The 22116-nt window shown below is 35.0% G+C and overlaps 1 protein-coding gene across 14 annotated transcripts in view; it reads right to left on the bottom strand.

The window, feature by feature from the left end:
- Positions 1–22116, bottom strand: part of caskin2a (CASK interacting protein 2a) — an 85089-nt gene that overhangs the window by 6796 nt on the left and 56177 nt on the right. For 2 of the 14 annotated variants that reach the window (XM_087276104.1, XM_087276102.1), the window contains 9 exons: positions 20479–20649; positions 18195–18266; positions 17377–17513; positions 13540–13609; positions 9868–9953; positions 6907–7017; positions 6635–6736; positions 4346–4484; positions 1686–3332 (listed from right to left, as the gene is read on the bottom strand). In XM_087276104.1, coding sequence (XP_087132230.1) covers positions 1686–3332; positions 4346–4484; positions 6635–6736; positions 6907–7017; positions 9868–9953; positions 13540–13609; positions 17377–17513; positions 18195–18266; positions 20479–20649 — 2535 coding nt within the window. Of the gene's footprint in view, positions 1–1685; positions 3333–4345; positions 4485–6634; positions 6737–6906; positions 7018–7283; positions 7326–9867; positions 9954–13539; positions 13610–17376; positions 17514–18194; positions 18267–20478; positions 20650–22116 lie in introns of all 14 variants that reach the window. The other 12 variants (XM_087276105.1, XM_087276103.1, XM_087276110.1 and 9 more) reach the window with 9 other exon arrangements.

The following is a 22116-nucleotide window of genomic DNA, read 5'->3' as shown; positions in this document are numbered from 1 at the left end:
AATAATTTTAATTAGTCAAACTGACTAAAAATATTGAGATGACTAGAACATTTAATTTGATTCAAGTAAACAGTTTACAGCAGTAAGCATTACAGAATAGTTTTACAGTGATGTTTAGTTGAGTTTGCAAAAGGAGAAAAACAAAAATCTTTATTTAAAAAATATATAGATATATTTTTTCCGTTTGTATGCATTTAATGCTTTTTTGTGTTTAAGTAAATTTAGAAAAGGTAATTTTGTACCAGATTGGTTGTGTTTATTAATAATCTGAATTGGTATCGTTCTATGAGCTTGTATTTGGCGCTAAACTATAATTTAGAATGTTCTGTTCTGATTAATTAAATAAAAAAGGAAGAGGGCGCTACATGAATAAATAAATATATTTATATTTTAAACATTTAAAAACAATGTCACATGCACTATAATAAACTAAAAACACATCTTTTATTAAAAATAAGCATATCAAATGGTTAGGCAAAAAAAAAATAAAAATAAAAAATCAATTAAAGCTTTTCTGGCTTCAACAAAACTAATTTAAATGTACTCATACCATTACAAATTGGTAAGCTTAAAATATTTTTGGCATCAGACAGCCTGCTAATTATTAAAATAATAAAATGCATACAGTGATTTAAACATTCATTTTCAGATTAACACATGCTATGATTTTTAAATCTATATGTGTATTACTTTTTTTGTACATTACCCTGTACATTATTATCAACCTTCATTGCTATTATTATTATTATCCCTGTTGCGTCATCGACAGCATGCATGCACTGCACTTTAACCAATCTTTCCTTAAAACCTTATTGCCTACAATCATTTTCCACCAACAGTCAAACTGTTTACACCTTTTCGACTATAAACTTGTCTATCTGTGTCTACGTGTGTAATTTGTTTTTCTTAATGCATTTCTTGTCTTTCATGTATTAATTGTCTTTTATGCAGGTAGCACAATGTGTGTGAACGAGAGTGTATGGATGTTTCCCAGTGATAGGTTGCAGCTAGAAGGGCATCCGCTGCGTAAAAAGTATGCTGGATAAGTTGGCCATTCATTCTGCAGCGGCAACCCCAGATTAATAAAGGCACTAAGCCGAAAAGAAAATGAATTAATGTCAACATTGCTAATGGGGTACTGTTTTTGATTATCTTGTTTTTTGGAATAGGTTGTTGTATTTTGCATTCTGTATATTGACAGCATCTAAGCTTTTCACTTATCGCTGATGATGTGACAATAAAAGTGATTTGATTTTATCACAAAATATTATTTTCAACAAAATCAACTTTAGTATTATCATAGTATAACTTTAGTATTTTATATATATATATATATATATTAGTATTATTTATTTTATTATTAATATTATAATTATTATGACAATGAATGCAAATACTGTGTAAATACTATCTATATTATTCTAAATATTTTTTATATTTCATCACTGTTTTTTATACATTGTTCTATTGTTTTTTGTGTGTGTGTGTGTTTTGTGTTTACTGTATGTTGTGTATGTTTTGCACGCTTAAAAAAACTGCACTGAACCCAAACGTGTGTTGTAAGCACATATGAATAAGCAGTTCAAAAAAATCAGACGTCATTTGTCATACACTCTTTAAAATGAAAGTTGGATGCATTTCTTTAAAGAATGAATTTTCCAACATACAAAAAGTCATAGCAGTACCTGAGGTGGCTGCAGCGGAATGGCGTATGGGCTTAGAAGGGGTTGGAGGTTTATGCGGAGAGCCCGGTTTGGGAGCGAGGCCAGATTTAAGAGGATTTTTCCTCAATCCGCCATTCTGCATGCACTGCAAGACCATCTCAGTCTCTGTGGCCCTCTCATTTCCTATTTGTGCGCTGATGCCCTGACCTTTCATCTGCAACTCTTTTGGCTTATGTCTCCTTTTGACCGTATCTGATTCCTTTAAGTTAAACTCAAGCACCTCTAGGGATGATTTGATCGATTGTGCCGGCTTCAGAATATCAACAGCAGCCTCGGCCTCGCTCTTAGCGGATGCTAATTTGGTCCGTTGCTTAATAGTAACTTTGCCCTCCTCTGCAAAAGGTATGCTCTCCTGCGAAGAACCAGAAACTTGTTGGTGCCTCAAAGGACTAACGTTTTGATCTGCATGCTTCGTTTCATATGTGGAGCAGTCGCTAGTGGTCCTCCTACGGTTCTCTGTATTTTTTGGAGGAGTAGCTGGAGACATGGCTTTAAAAACAGGGCTGTTGCATGTCTTGCTGGGGCTTCCTGTACTGCTCTCTAGTCGAGCTGCAATGCTTCGGACACTTCCAGCACTCTCTGTTTCAACCCCACATGAAGTTACTCCACTTTGGGCAGAGCTTAGCCGCTTTGGAGGGGGAGGCGGTGGACCTTTCCTCTTGGCACGGATGGCAAAGGAATGACTGCGGCCTACATGGCGATCACTGGAGGCGAAAGATGGTTGACTGCGGCCGGGTTTGCGAGTGAGTGTGGCGTAAGAAGCCACATTGGCAGACGTTATTGTAGGAGCTGAGACATCATCGTCTTCATTCTCTCCATCTGACATGGCGTAGCGAGAAAGACTCTGAGTTCGCTTTTTAGTGGAGCATGATGTCTCTTGGTTTGGCTGCGCGGCTCTGACTGGACCTGTGTTTTTTTGCTTGTTAGCATCACAGTTTTGATGCTGCAGGTAGCTAAAGCCCCTCTGGAGAGGTGATCCTTGATTGGGTCGAGATGGAGAAACCACTGGTCTGGATTGGGTGTGAATTGGCGGATATGCGAAACGTGTTGTTTTACCTGTCAATATGGGTGGGGTTCTTGACGGACTGCTGCTGGAAGAGTTTGGATGAGGTTGTAGTGGCAAAACTGGCGCCATTCTGACAGGTGATATTTGGCTTTTATCCTGAGATTCCCTTATGGCATATTGTTCCTTGCTGGGACTGCTGTCTGAACTACCCAAGCTCTCTTGTGACCGGCTGTGAGGGGTCACTGATGCCATCGGGCGTTCTTGCGAGCGTCCTGACCCTCCTGATCGTATCCCAATGCTTTCTTGACTAAGACGCATGGCTATTCCGCTCATGCTGAGACCGTCTTGTCCTCCAGAGTATCCGCTGCGTGCCATGGCGTTTTGCAGCTCCATGCTTAGCTCACTGTCCTGAAAGGTGAGCATCTTTGGTGACAAGGGTGATGAGGGGCAGTCAGAGGTGTCGTGATGCTCAATGGCCACAAGCTCAAGGGCAGGAGGAGCTTTTCTGTGCTGGAGCAATGCCTGACCCTCGGCCTGGGTCTTACGGGCCTTCTGTACATCACTGAGCCGCTTAACTGCCAGCATCAGCTTTTTCTGGTGACCTAGAGATAAACAAGGTCAAGGAATTAGAATACTTTTTGGTTTTGGAATCTAATGAACAGTTGAAGTCAAAATGATTCAACCTGAAATTGTAATTATTTAAACAAATATTTCCCAAATACTGTTTAACAGAGAGATTTTTTAACCATTTTTTACCATATTAGTTTTAATGACTTTTGTCTAATAACTCATTTATTTTGCTTTTGCCATGGTGACAGTACATAATGACTGAAAACGTATTTTGCAAGATAGCAGTATTCAAATAATTTAAAGACTTAATTAGGTTATAAAGTTAGCTAGGCAAGTGATTGGATAACAGTGGTTTATTCTGTAGCCAATTGAAAAAATATATATTTCTTAAGGGGGCTGTTAATATTAATGTTAAATTGGGTTAAAAACATTTAAAACTAATTTTATTCCAGTCAAATTTAAAAAAATAAGACTTCCCACTGTGAAATTGTCCTTGTTCTGTTACACATCATTCAGGAAATATTTAAGAAAAGAATAAAAATGTTCTATTAGTTTTGCCTTCAACTGTACATGAGCATTACTAATACAGTATGTTTTAATCCACAGCTGTTTATCTGGCTTGAGTGTAATGTTTAAGTACATTTGTGAACACTACCTACTATCTACCACTCAAATGCTTAGGGTAATTATTAAATTACAAGAAGCTCATAATTTAATTTAACAAAGTCATAGTAAGGTCATTAATAATGTTACACCATATTTAAAATAAACACAAAAACAAAATGTTTCAGGCTTTCCACAAGCCCTGGGATACTTAGCACTAGTAAGATACCAACTAAAAGCGTGCGTGAACCCACATTTTTTAATCATAATGTGGCACTAAAGCCTTTACAGGAATAAACTACAATTTTATATTTATTTATATGACTATATTTTTGACCTAATAAATCCAACTGTGTTGAACAAAAACACAAAAACATCCTTAACATTACTTAAAAGAATCATATTAATGTACAATATCACTTTTAATGCACCCCTTACTTACCCAGCTTAGTGATGCCAATTTCCTGCAGATCTTCCCATGTGATATCCTGCACTATGCTTATGGAGTCATATCCATTCTCAGCTAGTTTTTTCTGGTACTGCGGCAGCCCAATAGCACTGAGCCATTTCCCAATATCAGACTGAAACAAAAAAGATAAACAGAAATGTAAATAGATCCCCTCGTTTTATTTGCTCTGATTAATGTAAAGTGCATGTGCATTTTCCAGCCTATCTGAGCAATGGTACCAACAACTCCTTTGCAAAATCTGATGCTAAATTAAAACAAGTTCTGCATATGTACAGTTCAAGTCAGAATTATTAGCCCCCCTGAATTATTAGCCCTCATGTTTATTTTATCCCCATTTCTGTTTAATGGAGAGAAGAATTTGTCAACACATTTTTAAACATAATAGTTTTAATAACACATTTGAAATAACTGATTTATTTTACCTTTGCCATGATGACAGTAAATATTATTTGACTAGATATTTTTCATGACACTTCTATACAGCTTAAATTGACATTTAAAGGCTTAACTAGGTTAATTAGTTTAACTAGGCAGGTTAGGGTAATTAGGCAAGTTATTGTACAATGATGGTTTGTTCTGTAGACTATCGAAAAATATATAGTTTAAGGGGGCTAATAATTTTGACCCTAAAATGGTGTTTAAAAAATTAAAAACCGCTTTTTTTTTGCCAAAATAAAACAAATAAGACTTTCTCCAGAAGAAAAAACATTATCAAACATACTGTGAAAATTTACCTGCTCTGTTAAACATTATAAGTATATAATATATCATAATATATAATATATCATAATGTATCATATACATATCATATACATATAATGTATCATAATATATTTAAAAAAATATTTTAAAAAAAGAAAATAATCTAAGGGGTACTAATAATTCTGACTTCATATATATATATATATATATATATATATATATATATATATATATATATATATATATATATATATATATATATATATATATATATATATATACATATACATATATACATACATACATACATATATATATATATATATATATATATATATATATATATATATATATATATAATTTGCATTGCACATTTTGTAAATTATGTAAATAGACTTATTACGAAAGCCGTTGCTCTGGATTATTTTTAAGAAACTTCATAAAGACTTTTCAGTAAACTATTTAATTTGTGTTTATCACGGTCATATATATGCAGTTTATAATCTTTTTGCTTATTATTTGATTGTTTTATTGATTATTGAGGTGTGACTTTTGGCTTGTTACTGGAATATTTGTAAGCTTGTAGGGTTACATTTTTATTTGATGTTGTTTTTCTTGTTGTGCTCTGAGTTTAAATAAAGTGCATCATAAATAAAGTGCATCATAAATAAAGTGAATTGTTATTATTATTGTTTATGCTAATTGTTATTTGATTTCAGTTAGTTTTTCAGTAACTGTTGTTAGTTTCCTTTAGTTTTAGCTTTTCATATTTCGTGAATATTTTATTACACTTCAGTTGAATGTTTTTGACCAATAGCAATCCTTTTTGTTTACAAAAAAACACATTCCTATCAACTACTAAAACACCCGTTATGCATATCATAATCTTGAACACAGCTCATATACATAATCTTAGATTCAGCCTATATACAGTGCTCAGCATAAAAGAGTACAACCAATTTTGAAAAGAAATACTTTTAACTATTTCTCAGCTGCAACCCAGCACTGGGAAACACCCATACACTCTTGCATAAACAACCACACATACACTCCGGGCAATTTAGCTTATTCAATTCACCTATAGCACGTCTTTGGACTTGTGGGGGAATCCAGAGCACTTGGAGGACACCCACATGAACATGGGAATGGATGCAAACTCCACACAAAAATGCCAACTGACTCAGCCGGGGATCAAATCATCAACCTTCTTACTGTGAGGCGAAAGTACCAACAACTGGGCCACCACAGCACCCTTACATTTAAATTCATGCAAAATTTAGCAAAAAATAAAATGTTAGTTAAGAATATTCCCTATCATATAAATTTGGGCTCATCATTTTTTAAGCATTATTGCAAGTTATTTTGTTAGATTAGCTCCAGATTGGGCTTCATTACTGATTAAACTAATGTATATGCACAAATGTAATATTGTAAAGCTTCCTGCAGAAAATATAAATATAAATAAGAGATTTGTGAGGGGTGTACTCATATATTCTGAGCACTGTATGTATCTCTAAATAGCTAAAATGGTTATGCATATGAAAATATAGCACTGATTACCGGAATGTAATCTGGCAACCACTCCGGTATATTCAAGTTGCCAATTTCCATGGAGATCTTCTTGCGGTGACCAGGCTTTGTAACACCAATAGCGGTGAGATCCTAAAAGCATAAAAGAAACGGATTGACACACTTCAGAAGCATCTCAGAAAGATGATAACAGTTATGCTCGGCTTTGAAATGTTACTGAAAGTGGTTGTGAATACCAATGTGCTGTGGCAGAAAAAAGCCTGCATACTTAAAACGTTGCTGCACAGCAAAGGACGGCTCACCTCCGGGGTCATTCTGCTGATTGTGGGCACATCATAACCAGCTGTGAGGAAATTAGATGTGTACTGCTCCAGCTGAAACTCACACAGCCACTGGTAAATAGCCTCGGCATCCTACAACAAAGAAATGATTGAGCATTATGCAGAAAAGCACATTGGGTCAGTGATGTCAAAGGCCAAAGGTCATTTACATCCAGTTCGCTAGTTTGTGAAAACGCTAATAGGCATACTACTGAAAACTAAACGAAAAATAGATGATTTTGTTTTGCTATGCTTACATCTATTATTCTAATGGCTAGTTTGCTACAAGTTAACTATAAGGACTAATAGTTTTCTACTTGATAATGCACAGTACAAAAAAGTCAATTGCTTGTTCTTACCCGTAAAGCCCTTTTAACTGCATTGATTTGTTTGGAGGTGTGCTATATAAATAAAATTTGATTGGTTGATTGATTAATATACAGAAATGCAGCCTAAAATAAATAAACAGCAAGTAAAAGTAAAATAATGTGTGTTATAATTGTTTACAACATCAGGACATAACCTAACTACAGCTGCATTTGTAGATTGTACATATGTACATGATTAGACATACATGTTATTCATCCTAAACAGTGCTCAGCAAATATGAGCACACCACATACAAATCTATTCTTTAAATTTATATTTACTATAGGATGCTTTAGATTAGATACGATTAGATCAGGAATGCAATAGCAGCAAGTGCAGGATATAGGTATAAGTTATAAAGTGCAACTATAGAAAAACGATGATGATATTTACAGATGGATGTACTATGAACATTACATGCAGGTTGTATTAACTATGAAAAGAGATTTACAATAGATGAATACATGTACAGGTTGCTACTAATAATACGGGTATGCAGATACATATGAACAATTTTACATTTGTACTTACAATATACTTTACTATATCATATTTGTGCATATTCATTAGATTAGTCAGTATTATGACCAAATTAGGAGTAAATCTAACAAAATAACTTAATATAACAGTCCAAAAAGTAGCAGCCCAAATGTATATGTAAGGAAAAAATAATAAACAACAATTTTTAACAGGGGAAAAATCTAGACAAACAATTTTTTTTAATGTTGCAATGTTTACATTATTTCACATGCATTTAAATGTACTATCTTTTTATTATTTTAATAAATGTATCTGTTTAAAAAATCTGTTCTGTTCAAATGCACTGAAGTACATTATCTTTTCTCATAAAAATATTCATTTTCAAAATGGGTTGAACTCATCCTTTGTTTCTGGAAGAAAAATGTTAGGTCTCTTTTTTCTGACTGGCTTCTTGGGCTTACCTCCACTTTACATTTGGAAAGAATTAGATATACCACTTCTGGGAACTCTGCAAAATTTGATCAAATGTGGGATCCAGTCTTTTTTTCTAAAACACCGTAAAGACTAATAGTGTTGTTTAATTCTGAAGATTTGTTAAAAAATAAAATAAAATAAAAAACTATCTCTCTCTTTACATCCAGTCTTCTTGTAGGTCATATAGGTCTTGTACCGTATGTCACCATTTTTCGTTGTTTTATGTTTTTTTTTAACATTTTGCACAGATTATTTTTTCATGATAGGGTTGTCTATCTGTTCCTTGTTTTACTATGTCTGCAAAAACAAAAATAATTGAAAAATTGGGTGAACTCATGTGTTTACCCATTTTGCACTTTAATATTGTTTGATACGCTATATCATATAGTAACAAATAATAATAATAATAATAATAATAATAATAATAATAATAATAATAATAATAATAACAACATTCACATTATTGTTCATTTAGAGTGCAGAGTGCTTAACAAAAATATTAACGGGATAGTTCACCCAAAAATCAAAGTTCTGCCATCATTTATCCATCCTCTGCTTGTTGCAAACCTGTTTGAGTTTCTTTTTTCTGTTAAAGAAAACAATTGGCTACTTTTTCCTCAACATTCTTATAAATGTCTTGGTTTTTGTTCAACAGAAGAAAAAAACTGAATGGTCAACTGTACTGTACATTTAATTTAATAGTATACATTATTTCATAGTATATTTATAAATGATATAACGTTTTTTTGTCAATCAAAAATAAAAAGATGTATAAAATGGTACGAGTAACAATTCAGGGATAGGATATTTTATGTGTAATTTGATGTTTCATTTATTGTATTGGATGCATTGCCTAATCATGTCATGTATGTCCATGACAAACATTTCAGAAATTCATTCAATCATTTATTTTCCTTAGTTCCTTTATTCATCAGGGAACCTCCAACTTATCCAGCATATGTTTTGCACAGAGGATGCCCCCTCCAGCTGCAACCCAGTACTTGGAAACACCCATACACTCTCATATGCACACATATAGACTGCCGCCATTTCAGTTTATTCAATTCACCTATACCACGTCTTTGGACTGTGTGAGGGAAACCTAAAACCCATACTACTACAGGAAACCCATGTGAACATGGGGAGAACATGCAAACTCCACACACACCAGGACTCAAACCAGTGACCTTCTTGCTGTGAAGTGACATTGCTAACCACTGAGCCACCTTGTCCCCATTTCCCAGAAATGGTACAATAAAGTATACACAAGCAAAAAAATATGTAATATCATACTTCTAATAATAACTTAATAATTACATAATAATAATAATAATATATCATTAATTTTGCTGCTCTAGCTCAATAACTAGTTTTGGATAAAAAGATGAGCTAAAAAACATAAATAATAAAAATAACTAAAATAAAAATGGCTAAAATATCTTTCACACAGGAAAAGTCAAATCAAGTGCATTGCATTGTAAGAACTATTTTTTTGGTTTGTTTTCTATAGACATCAAGTATGTGGTTTACAGTATGCATAGCGTGAGCTACACTGCGAAAATAATACATCCTGCAACAAATATATGAGTAGTATGGTAATGTGCTGTTCCTTGTTCTCACCCTGCCATCTAGAAGCAGCTGTTGATGGATGACATGTTGTTCTCCAGGTCTGGAGCTGCTCAGAGGAATCCTCCGTCCAAGAGCACCTAAACACACACACACACACACACACACACACACACACACATACATCTCTGTTGGTGAAAGCCTTGGCTAATGCCTTTAGGCTGTGGTGTGTGGAATCACAGCACCGTCTTTCATGCATGTTATTGTACCTGCACGTTTACACATCAGTATGTTGATAAAGTACATGTTTCAGCAGGAGAAAAATGTTCTTCTGTGACCCGAGGCAGTGTTTTTTTTATCTTCATTAACAATAGATCATACCAAAAAAGCAATTGCTGACACGAAGAGGATTTTAAGGCCTAAGGCTGTTCTGATGAGTGATTATGTAATGTGTTCATGTGAGAGACAGACAAACATATCACTTTCTTTTCTGATGACATGCTGTACTTTATGTATCTTTATGACAAAATGTGTTTGGCAAAAAGTTATTAAACAATAAAAATCATATAATGACAACTCAATAGCTTGTAACAAGGCACAAAGATGCACCTAAACCAATGTCCTCTTTTAAAAAAAAATGTCAGTAGTGAAAATGACATGCATGTAAATAAGCCTCCATTTAACTCACCTCCATAAAATAAGCTGATTTCAGCAAAGTTTCTTGATCTCATGCTTATTTTTAGATCCTCTTCAAGCATAAATCCCTACAAATTGTGTGTCCATGTCATTGATAATCTTCTCTCCCTCTCAAATTCTCCTCTTTTCCTTGCCATTTCTTACTTGCATACAGTTTTGCCTCTGTCATTGTGTCCTGCCCTCCTAGTGAAATCTGACACTGCACAGTATCTTTCTTCACAGACAAAAATGAGCTGGGATTTTAAGCTCTTTATTGTGATCTAGTGGAGCATGTTCTTTTAAAAATGCAATAGATCAACGAATCAAACAGCTTATGGGGGATCTGAGGTGACATATTTCTATTACTAGTCACTGAATATGTCTTTTTCATGGACAAGACAACACGTGGAAGATCCCAAGGATATGACATTTTGTAAGAGTTGGCTAGAGAACACTGCTAATGTTTCTTTACATTTAGTGCAACTTTCAATTGTCTTTAAACAATTACTGTTGATCTAATTGTATACATTCATATTCTAATACATATATACATTCACTGGCCACTTTAATAGGTACATCTGACCAACAGCTCTTTAACGCAAGTGTAAAACCATCCACATGGCAGCAACTGAATGTATGTAGGTAGAAGCTTTGATCAGGAATGATCTGTTGAAGATTAAACTGAGCATAAGAATCAGGAAAAAAGTTGACTCAAGTAACTTTGAAAGGGACCATAGTGCACTGATTCAATAAGATGCAGCTCTGATGTGCTGTGAAAAGGTGGTTGGCTGAGAAATGCTACCAGAAGCCAGATGTAAAGTGACATGCCACATGTTTCAAATTTCTAAGCATTGTTTTCTAGAAGTGAATGCACACTAGGGATGTCTAGATCCGATCCCATGATTGGAAATTGGGCCCGATAGGTTTTAGGTTTCAAAAATAGGTTTCAGACTCGATTGGAATCGGACGTTACCTCCTGATCAAAACTCGAACATATATGTATATATGTATTCTCATTATTTTATAACACATCTATAGTCAGGCGTTGGCACAGAGTTGGACCTCTTTCTTGGCTTCACACAGAAACAGCAATGCGTGCGGCATGACATCACTTTGTTGCAGAGACGCTATTGGTTAAAATCCAGCCAAGTAGAACACATAAGCAGCTTGAAGCAGAAAGCACAAGTATGTCTGTGGCCTGGAGGTATTATAAAGTTGATGACGACAACATTGCCATAGCAAAAGGTGGAAAGGAAAAAGGTGGAAAGGAAAAGGCTACATTTAACACAACAAACCTGATTAGGCACCTCAAAAAAAACAAAAAAAAACTTGACAATACAGTGAATTTACCCAGGCAACCCAACCAAAGATGAGTCACCTCACACAGCAGGAGAGTTTGAAAAAGACAGAAAATGCCCAATAACAGCGAAAACGCACGGGACATCCCAGCCAAGATAGCACAAATGATCTCAATAATTGACCTGCCATTTGCCTTTGTAGAGAACCCTGGATTTCTTTTGCTTATGGGGCATGTAAAAAATATTTTATTTATTAATTGATTGTTCAAGCTACGCCACAGAAGTGTTTTGCTTGTTAACAGAGTTGTTGAAAGTTAAAATAATGGGAATTAAATAAAAAAAAAAAAATAAAGGAACATTCTGGATCTGTTTTTTCTATTTTCTTTTTTTTTATGTATTATAGAAGTATCAAATCAGGTTCCAGTATCGGTAGATACTCAAAATCAAATGACTCATGGGCAAAAAATCTGATCGGGACAACCCTAATGCACATGGTGCCATGAGAAAACTATGTAAAAAAGTAGTGCAGTGCGGTCTCCATGCCATAAAATAAGAATCCCACATAGAGAGTAAATTTAATATAAGCTTAGATAATCTTAAAAATAAGGGAAAAAATTATCATTGTTGTATTCTCATTAGAAAATGTTGTGGCCAATCCAACGCAGCTTATGAAGTGTGTTTTAATGGACCCATTTGCAATATTACAGTCTGTGTTTTATTCTAATTGGTCTGTTTTTTCACCCATAACATTTCCACATACTGAACTCCTACTATTCAGCCATGCCTTGGTACTGTCTATCCGGATTTTCATTATTTGCCACCTTTGAACATTGTATTTGTTGTTTGTGTCAGACAAGCTGGTATGAGTATTTCAGAAACAGCTGATTCACTGGAATTTTCACACAACATCTAGGGTTTAAAGAAAATAATTCAGGAAAAAAATATCTAGAGAGCAGCAGTTCTGTGGGAGAAAATGCCTTGTTAACACTCAAGGTCAAAAAATAGCCAGACTAGTTTGAGCTGATAAAAACACAACAGTGACTCACAAAAGCACTTGTTACAGTGGAGGTCTGTACACAACAACTTGAAAGCAGATGAACTTCAGCTGAAGAGGTGGCACTCCTGTCAGCTAAAAACCACAAACTGAAGCTACAATAAACACAGGATCACTAAAACTGGACAAAGATTGGAAAACGTTTGCCTGTTCTGACGAGTCTAGGTTTCTGCTGTATCATTCAGATTGTAGGGGCAAAAACAACACAAAAGCATTGATATATCTGGTGTTGTATCATCATTTCAGGCAGTTGCTGTTGGTGTAATAGTGTGGGCGATATTTTCTGAACATTATTTAACATGCCACAGATGACCATGTCCCTCTCCTGTGACCTAGTGGATCTATCTTGAGATGGCAGCTTACTACCAGCAGAACAAAAAACACTCTCCAATCTTCTCAAATGGGTTTCTTGAACATGATAATGTCTATGATGACTTTAATAACTTGAAATATAAATGTAATGAAACAGGAGACTGGCATCATGGATGTGCAGCTAACAAATATGCTAAATTGTTGAATCAATGCTCAAAGAATGAAGGTGTTTCTGACAGCATAAAGGAATACATGCAAAGTATATCTAATAAAGTTGCCAATAGTGACATGTATCTTTTTTAAACAAGGAATTTTTTTTTTTTATGAGCTGAGTTGTTATTCTTCAACAGAGCAAGCAGGAACAGCAGATCTGAAGACAGTGCTAACCTGAATGAGGGTCCATGTGTTTTGTAGGATCCTGGGTCTGTTCCAGCAGTTCTCCAGCAGAGGGAGGCATCTGAAAAGAAGAAAACCACAGTACTGTGTCAAGTTTAACTCAACAGCTGTCTGGCAGAAATAGCTCTGAGAGATGTCTACTGAAAGACTCCACACAGAGAGTCTAATTACTACACATGCATATTCATTATTATCAGCAAGAACATAAATGAATATCTCTTTCATTTCAAATGTAAGGCCCTCTGTTATAAATGCTTACACTCAGTCATTGAGAATATTGGGTTGAGTCTCAGCATGAGATCAACATTAGGGGTTCTATGGTGGTTTAAATGCAATACATGCTGCGGCATGAGTAATCGTATTCAGCTGCATGTAAAATTTACTGTGTTATGTAATAAGGTGGCAATACCATTGATGGTGAGCTACTGTATGTTTATGTTAATATGCTGAGCAAAATCCTTTTACAAGACCAAATAAAAATCTATAAAAAATGTGAGTAGTCAATAGTTTTATGATGCACAGACGCATCGAATGAATCATTAAGATAAATACATCTGTAATGTTCTTTACATCAAAGATAAATTACATTTCCAAAAATATATATATATATTAGTCCAAATTTACATTTAGAATTTTGTATAAATCCCTCCAACTTTAATTATATTTAGTAATTAGATGGTAAATGAAATATGATATGATAATATCATATGTATACATTTTCCACCTCACCTGATTTATATCCCCGCATTACCTTGTTAAATAATAACCCAAATATTGACAGAACGCTTCAATTCCACTCCCAGCAACAAGACATATGGATTCAGTGTGATCGATTTTCGCCAACAAGTAATCCAATCCACCTATTGTCCAGTTTTTAGTCATAAATTCACAAAGAAAAAGCGGAAAAAAAAAGTGAAGTGAAGCACTGTAGCCTTTCAGTTCTCGTAAACCTTTGATCAAATTCTTTGATCTTCATACGAAAACACTATTTTTATTTAAGCCTTATGCAGCTAAAAATAAATAAGTCATCATTTCGCCATCATTATCTCATCGACAAAAAAAGGAAATAAAACAATTATTGCGCCGCTATTCCTGTACAAAATTTAGTCTTTCTTATTCATGTAGCACGATAAGCAGTCTAATTTTTGTATAATATGTTATTGCTTGTTTTTTTTTTTTTTAAGACACTGTGTACCTGGAGACCATTAGACTTTATTTACAGTAGTGTAACAAAAACAACTAACTGTGTACCGCAAGAGTTATCCCCTCTCAACAGACTTGTGAGAAGACCCGGATGTCTCTTTTTTTGGGTTTTGATGAAGGATGGAGGGGGATAACTCTTGCGGCATTGCAGCTGGTGTCATTAATTAATTAAATTAATATTTGTTTATTTTATATATAAAGTTTTTGAATATTTAGTACAATAATACTAGGATAACAGTTATTTAATATTGGTACGTAGTGTACACCAATACTTTTGTAATATTATGTCTAACTAACTAAAAAAATTCTTGACAAGATAAGAAAAATAAGGAATTAAGATCACAAAAAAGCATGCCCTGCTTCTCTGGGCTTCTATATATAACAGTAATTATTTTTTCCTTTTAGTGCCTCATGAACCATGAAATCTCTGTACTGTTCTTGGAGGGGGTCTCTATCTTAAGAATTAATCAGTGCTGCACATTTTTACTCAAGTTCTCACAGCTTCAGCTTCCTAAAGAAAATCGATGCGCACAAACATATACACATGGAATCACAAAATCTCTACCTTTCTTCCACATTTGTGAATGCGTGCCACTAAGGCCAATTTACACTTCGACACAGAGTGTACATGGTACGGAGTGTGTCCTCGCTGCAGCCTGTAGCACAAGATCAAGTTCAATATGGTTGTTGCTAGAAAAAATAAATATTTACTTTAATTACAAAATGACCCATTACATTGTGTGGTGTTTACATCTACACTAACCCTAAACCCAACCATCACAAGTTAAAATAGTGGGTGTTACAACGTCACTACATATTGGACCTTATCCACTACATCATTGTGCTACAGGTTGCATCTTGATGGTAGGTGTAGTAGTTTTCTTGCAACTCTTAAAAAAATATTTAAATACACATTGCGACAATATGGAAGATCTATGATTGGCCAGCTTACAGTAGCTGTGACGAGTGTGGGTGGGGCTAAGAGCCGTGGAGCAGCTCCAGATGGATACTTTCATTTTGTGTTTATTTTAAGTTTAAAGTTGTTGAACGTTTACAACACCAAAGAACTTGACATGGTGTAACATAGAAACTCCGCTACCTACTATCATTTTGGAAGTGTTATTACAAGACCAACACAGACGCATAAATGCTTACAACACCTCAGCTACTGTACGTGCAGGAGATGCGCAGTGGAGTATGGTGATCTCTCAATGCATAATAATTGTATAAGTAGTATTACACTTATTATACACGTATGTGCTGTTCAGGATGTTTTCATTCACTCTGGGGTTATTTTGAGTCTTACATTGGCCACAACTTTCTCTGGGTTTCAGCAAATGGAATGATTTTTGGTGACAAAAATTTTGACATTTTGAGATAATGCTTTGAAAGTTTTCAAAAATTGTACAATACATCCTGGGGAAATTTACTACACTTTATTTATGCTTGTGGCTAATTTTGTCCACTATGACAGTGGTTCCCAAACTGGGGGTCAGGACCTCTTGGGGGAGGGTCACAGAACAATGACAGTGGATGATTTCTAAAAGTTAAATAAATGTTATTAAACTTATAATTAACCATATTTTTACCATAACCCACAGAATATAAAAATAGTACTTTTTAGTAGTAACGATTGGTTTGTTTAAATTAGATAGAAACACAGCAATAGTGTCAGCTGCAGCATAATGATTTTATAGCACCGGGTTAAACTTTCTGACAGCTTTATGGCAACCAAAGACATCAAAAATAAATACAGGCCACAACTGAACACTGACAATGATGTCTGAGTGGCAATCTCCAAAATTAAACCAAGAATAGACTTGTGTTGGAAACATTGTGCCCAGCAGTTTCATTAGGTGACATTAATATTAAATTAAACAAATTAATAAATTACTATAAAATTGACATGGTTTTTAGACTGTTGCATATTTTTGTGTTTATTTAGGCCTATTGTTGTGTGAGCAATGTTTGTATATTTAGAACCACCTCCGAGGAATTTGGGGATTGCGAGTCTGTGGCATTGTTATTTTAGGCGTCGCGGGCTGAAAAGTTTGGGAACCCCTGCTCTATGACACCATACAATCAGACATTCTTGATTGTTGCTGGTTTTCTCAGTTGGGAAGAGGTAAAATGTGTTATTTTTACTATTGATCATCAGTTGCAGTGCAAAAAAGCTTAGTTTCTGGCTAAAAATGATATGGTTATATGTAGTGTGTGTGCATTTAAGTGTGTGAGAGAGAAAAAAAGCAGCTCAGCTCTCAGAACATGGTAAACGTTAAGTGTTTTTATGCACGTACACTATAGTCTGCTGTTTTACTTCATAGTACTCTATATAAAAGTCAAAAACTTTTTTTTTTTTGCACAGGCCTAATAGGTTAATAGTGCCAACCGATGTTTAACAGCAAAAATTTAAATTTTCCCACTTCCCAATAGGAAAAAAAAACAATAATGCATGATTATGTGGTGTCATAGCTTTGCAGTCAAAAAATTACATTATAATGGAAGCCATTTGGGCAAAAACAGCCACAAACATAACAAAAGGGTAATCAATTTAAACAGTACACAAGGGTTAAGTATTATTTGGGCTTCATTGCATGCACTGGATGTTGTGACACTGAAGCCCACCTTGCTGTTGTCCTGGACAGCAGAAGGTGACTGATAGGGTCCATTATTTGGAAAGTTTCCCTCTGTGCTCTGTCCACTGCCAGCACTGCGACTGCTGCCCATGCTGCCTGCACTTCCAATGCTGTTCCTGTCACCTGCTGAAAGAAAGAGGAGCAAAACAAAGGCGGAAAGAACATGAACAGGTGAAGAGATTTTGTTTCCTATAAACCTCTGCTTTACTGCTTTACTGCAGGATTGAGCAACAAATAAGGGCAATTTTTTTGCAACTATGACTTCCAAACTAGAGATCTCATTGGTCCGCTTAGATTTAGAAACCCAAACCAATTATTTCTAGTCCAAAACTCTGAAAAAAAAGCCTTGGAAATGGGTTAAAACGGACATACTGTATGCTGAAGCCTTGTTCTCAGTAATTGTAATTTTTGCACTGGATGGACCCAAAAAGACCTAAACTTATAAAAATGACTCTGGGTCAGATCTTGGGACCCAAGAAGACCTCTGAATAGTCTAGCAAGATCTACTGTATGTAGACAAAGGGAACAAAAGCAGTCTACTGTAGAAAAAAGAAAACATAAAGGGAATACAAGCATTGAGCAGGACGGGCAGAAATAACGCACGGTGAATGGCAAGCTGATGGTAGTCTGACAAACATGGAACAAATAAAGCCTAAGGGGACAGGAACCCAGTGAAATAGCTGGGAAAACCTCAACTTGAGAATGTGTGTCATTGCTTTACAGACTTTGGGATCATCGAATGAACATGGGGATCGCAGAAAACGATTTGGGGAAATAAGGAGGCCTGGAGAAATGGGCAAATCTTACCATTGAGAGAGGTCCTGAGGACCCAAATATCCTCTGGTTTACACAGGGCACTGGGACTGTCGGGAAGTGCACCTAACAAACACAAACACTTTATAGGGCCAGAGGGGGGAGTCTTAAGGCTGTGATACATCAAACCAACATCAAAGAAGCTGAAAAAAGCAGACCCTTGTGACACACACATCTGCTCTAAACAGTAGCTTTTGAAGACACTGCAAACTACAACCAACTCGTGAGAGGAAATAATTACTTGTATCAGCTTGTGGCAGTTGCTTGTGACATTCATCAAAAATGGGTAAAAGACACTATAACAATGGATAAACAAACCCAGAGGTTTCCTTGCTCACTTTCTTCAATCGGCACAACCATGTCATTATGAAACTATTAAAGTAATGTTGAGGTAAAGGCCAACAAATACTGCACTGACATACTGTATGTTTACCAACAGCAACAGACACAGTTCAAATCTGTGTAACCCATCAGTGTTTGTTGGGACAGGCTTGTGCTCATTTTCAGCAGCAGTGTACATTGTTAATAACGACAACCTAACATTGTTGAAAACCTTTTTTCCAAGAATAAGATGAGACAAAGAGAGGAGAACAAGAATATCATTAGATACTAACAGTGATTATGTCAGAATACAATATCATTGACAGAGTTGGGTGTAACGCATTCCTAAGTAACGCATTACTGTATTCTAATTACATTTTGGGGAAATGTAGTAATGTAACGAATTACATCTTAAATTTGTGCAATTTGATTACAGTTACTAAGTCAATGCAATTGCGTTACCTACGTTACAAATTTAGTTTTTAAAAGAAAATAATACTTCTTTTTAAATAACGTTTTCCACTGCAACGTCAGTTAACAAGCATGCGGTTTTAAATTGCTGGAGAACATAAGCTAACATTATTGCTGTCGAGAGTGGTTGCTTCTTGTGGAAATACAAACATTTCTTTGATTTCATTGAGCAAAGAAAATAAAACTATTGCTGTGAAATGCAGTCGCGGTCCAGTCTCTAAAGAACTTTTGATGGCTTTAACTCGACCAGCAACTTGTTCAAGCACTTCTACGATTCTACGACAACACTCATCACCGAGGACGTCGGCGCCCAAGAACACAGCAGCCCAACTCAGCCTAAACAGGCTACATTGAATTTTTGAGCAGGATCGGGAGAGAAGGTATCTTCTGATTGTGAAGAGAAGCGTAGCTGCTTATGGAATTGTTCACATATAGCATTTTTGCTCGTACAAGTTGGTTATTTCCAATGAAAGCATGCGGCTTGCACCCACAAACTTTTGAGCTACAAAAAAAAAAAACATGCTTGAACAAGTGAATGCTGAGAGAATTTTGGGTGAACTCGTTAAGTCTTTTGAATATGTCAAGCTGCTGTGATCAACCCATTGTAATGTTTCTCAGTGAATATTCAATTACTGAAAGAGCTGCAGTTTATTTGATATTTTTATAGGTATATTTTATAGTATGAAGTAACTTCAAAGTAATTAGTAATCAGATTACTTTTTTACATGAAGTAATTAGCAATGTAATCAGATTACAATTTTCCAGTAGTCATAAATTTGTAATCTATTACCTTTTTAATGTAACTTACACAACACTGATTATTGATGATCAGTAACTAAAATGTAGTTAAATATTTTTTTTTAAATTGTTATAATTTGCTAAACTGCTGCTTGTACAGTTCAGTAATTAAATGAGCAGATCAGAGTGAGCATTCATAGTCTTCAATCACGTATTAATGGTGCAGAAGACATGTCAAATTCAGTTTGTTTAAAGCCATAGGCAAAAACACAAGTTTCATCCTTATTTTCGTTCATAGAATCTACCCTGATTGTGTTTAATCTGGGTTTGTCAGGAAGTGTCATACTATAACGCCAATAAGTAATCTGCCAATAATTAGCCAGCAAGTATAACAGCCAATAAGCATCACCAACTGCCCAGCTCTGATTCAATATGTTCAAACTGCCACCAATGGTGTCCAACCAGTGCTGACTGTGTGAAACAAACTGCAAAAACTATGCGAAAGATGCTCAGCGATGCCCAACATTGGTAGACAACTATTGGGTTTGTGTGTCACAGCCTTTCAGGACCAGTGCAGAAGAAAAGCTTTCTTGGGAACTTGGGAAAACATATCTATATGCAGCTACCATAGGTTAAAGAGCCGTTGTTCAGATGCTCACAGACTTTTTGCTTTCACAGATGAACTTGAATGGACTTTTTGTGGAGTGTGTATTTGAATTCATCTCTACAAATTCAATTCACACACTACCTGAGTGCTGATCCAGGCTGTTGTGGTGAGTCACGGTAGGATGAGTGGATGAGTATAAGGTGTAGGAGTCATCAGTGTGAGAGGTGTGATGAGAATTGTGTGAGGGCAGGGCTCTGGACAGTATGTGATGTCTCTGGACGGGCAGTGAGGCCTGTCGGGAGAGACCGCCCCCTATTGACACAACATGGAAACAGATGAGGCACAATGAAAACAAATGAAACATCCTTGAAAAAGATGAAAAGATGCTTCAAATAACCCTTTACGCACTACATATTTTTTTATATTGACACAGATTAAAATATTTTTTTAAAGTGATAAAAATTCAACGGTATTGTAATAAACCACTAGGACCCTCCAGGTTTGTTTCCAATGAGTATTTTAGTAAGTTTCCTATAAAGGGTTAAAGATATGCTCTAAATATAACAAATAATATGGACAAACAACTGTTTGTAAAAGTTTGGGCTCATTAGGATTATTTATTGTATTCAGCAAGGATGCATTCTATTAGAAAAAGTAATATTTTCATATAAATTTTATTTTTTTTTTATAAAGAAATGCTGTTAATTGTAACTTACTATTAATCAAATATATTATGCAACACAAATTAAAGGTGCAGTAGGTGATCTGCCCAAACGCTAACCGGTGAGCATAATATCTTTGCAACACAATCCCTGCCCTGCGATCCAAAGCCACGCCTCCTGAAATCGTAAAAGCGCACATTAAAAATGGCAGAAAAAATAATTTTGAATGTAAAACTTCAGCTCAGTAAAGCAGGCTTGGCAGAATAGTGCTATTTACTTATGTTTTGTTGTTAAACTAAATAAAAGTCTACATTACTGATGCTATAAAAGGTCCCTTATGAAATTCAAAATAGTCACATCAATCGTTTGCTGGAAGATATCAGTGGCTGAACAAAACTTTTGTGCATATAACCTTTTGGTAAAACAATACAATCTACATACGATTTGTGTGACTAAAATATTTAAAACATAATATTACCGGTCAAAAAAAATAATACTTCAGCCACGGTGTCATCCTTTCTCCAGCGTGCAAAAGTAACTCCAATAATGATTCAGGACTTTAAAAAGTTTTGATTGAGCATTTGTTTTGCTCTTTCTCATGTAGAGGTCACCGTACATGTACGAGCAATTGGCGGATCTGCGTGAACGGCTTCAGATGTACATATCTACATTTGTTGACAGACAGTTTGGGCTTCTTATCAGCATTATAGGAATTGTGGTACCGACAAAATTTAATTGGATGAACATTTTTAAGTCTTATAGCTTACCCAGAATATAAAAATACAAATAAATACATTTAGATCATTTACTTTAATAAATACTATTGAAATGTGTAGAGATTTTCAACTAGCACAGTTTCTGAAGACAATCGTCTACTGCACCTTTAAGTTTTCAGCATGAATAAGATTTTTTTATATCATCAAAAGCATTTGATTGACACGGATAAATAAAATAAAATTATAATATATATAATATAATAATATAATAATATAATATAATAATATATATATATATTTTTTTTTTCAATATGAAACCCATAATATGGGCAATTTAAATGATTCTTAAGCATTTATTAGAAATTACTATTTCACGGATTACCATTTTTATATAAAATACA

Source organism: Danio rerio, chromosome 12, assembly GCF_052040795.2.
Source record: "Danio rerio strain M-AB ecotype USA chromosome 12, GRCz13ab, whole genome shotgun sequence".
Taxonomy (NCBI): Eukaryota; Metazoa; Chordata; class Actinopteri; order Cypriniformes; family Danionidae; genus Danio; species Danio rerio.
Note: the sequence above shows the minus strand (reverse complement) of the source record. Positions and strands in the feature narration are given on the sequence as shown.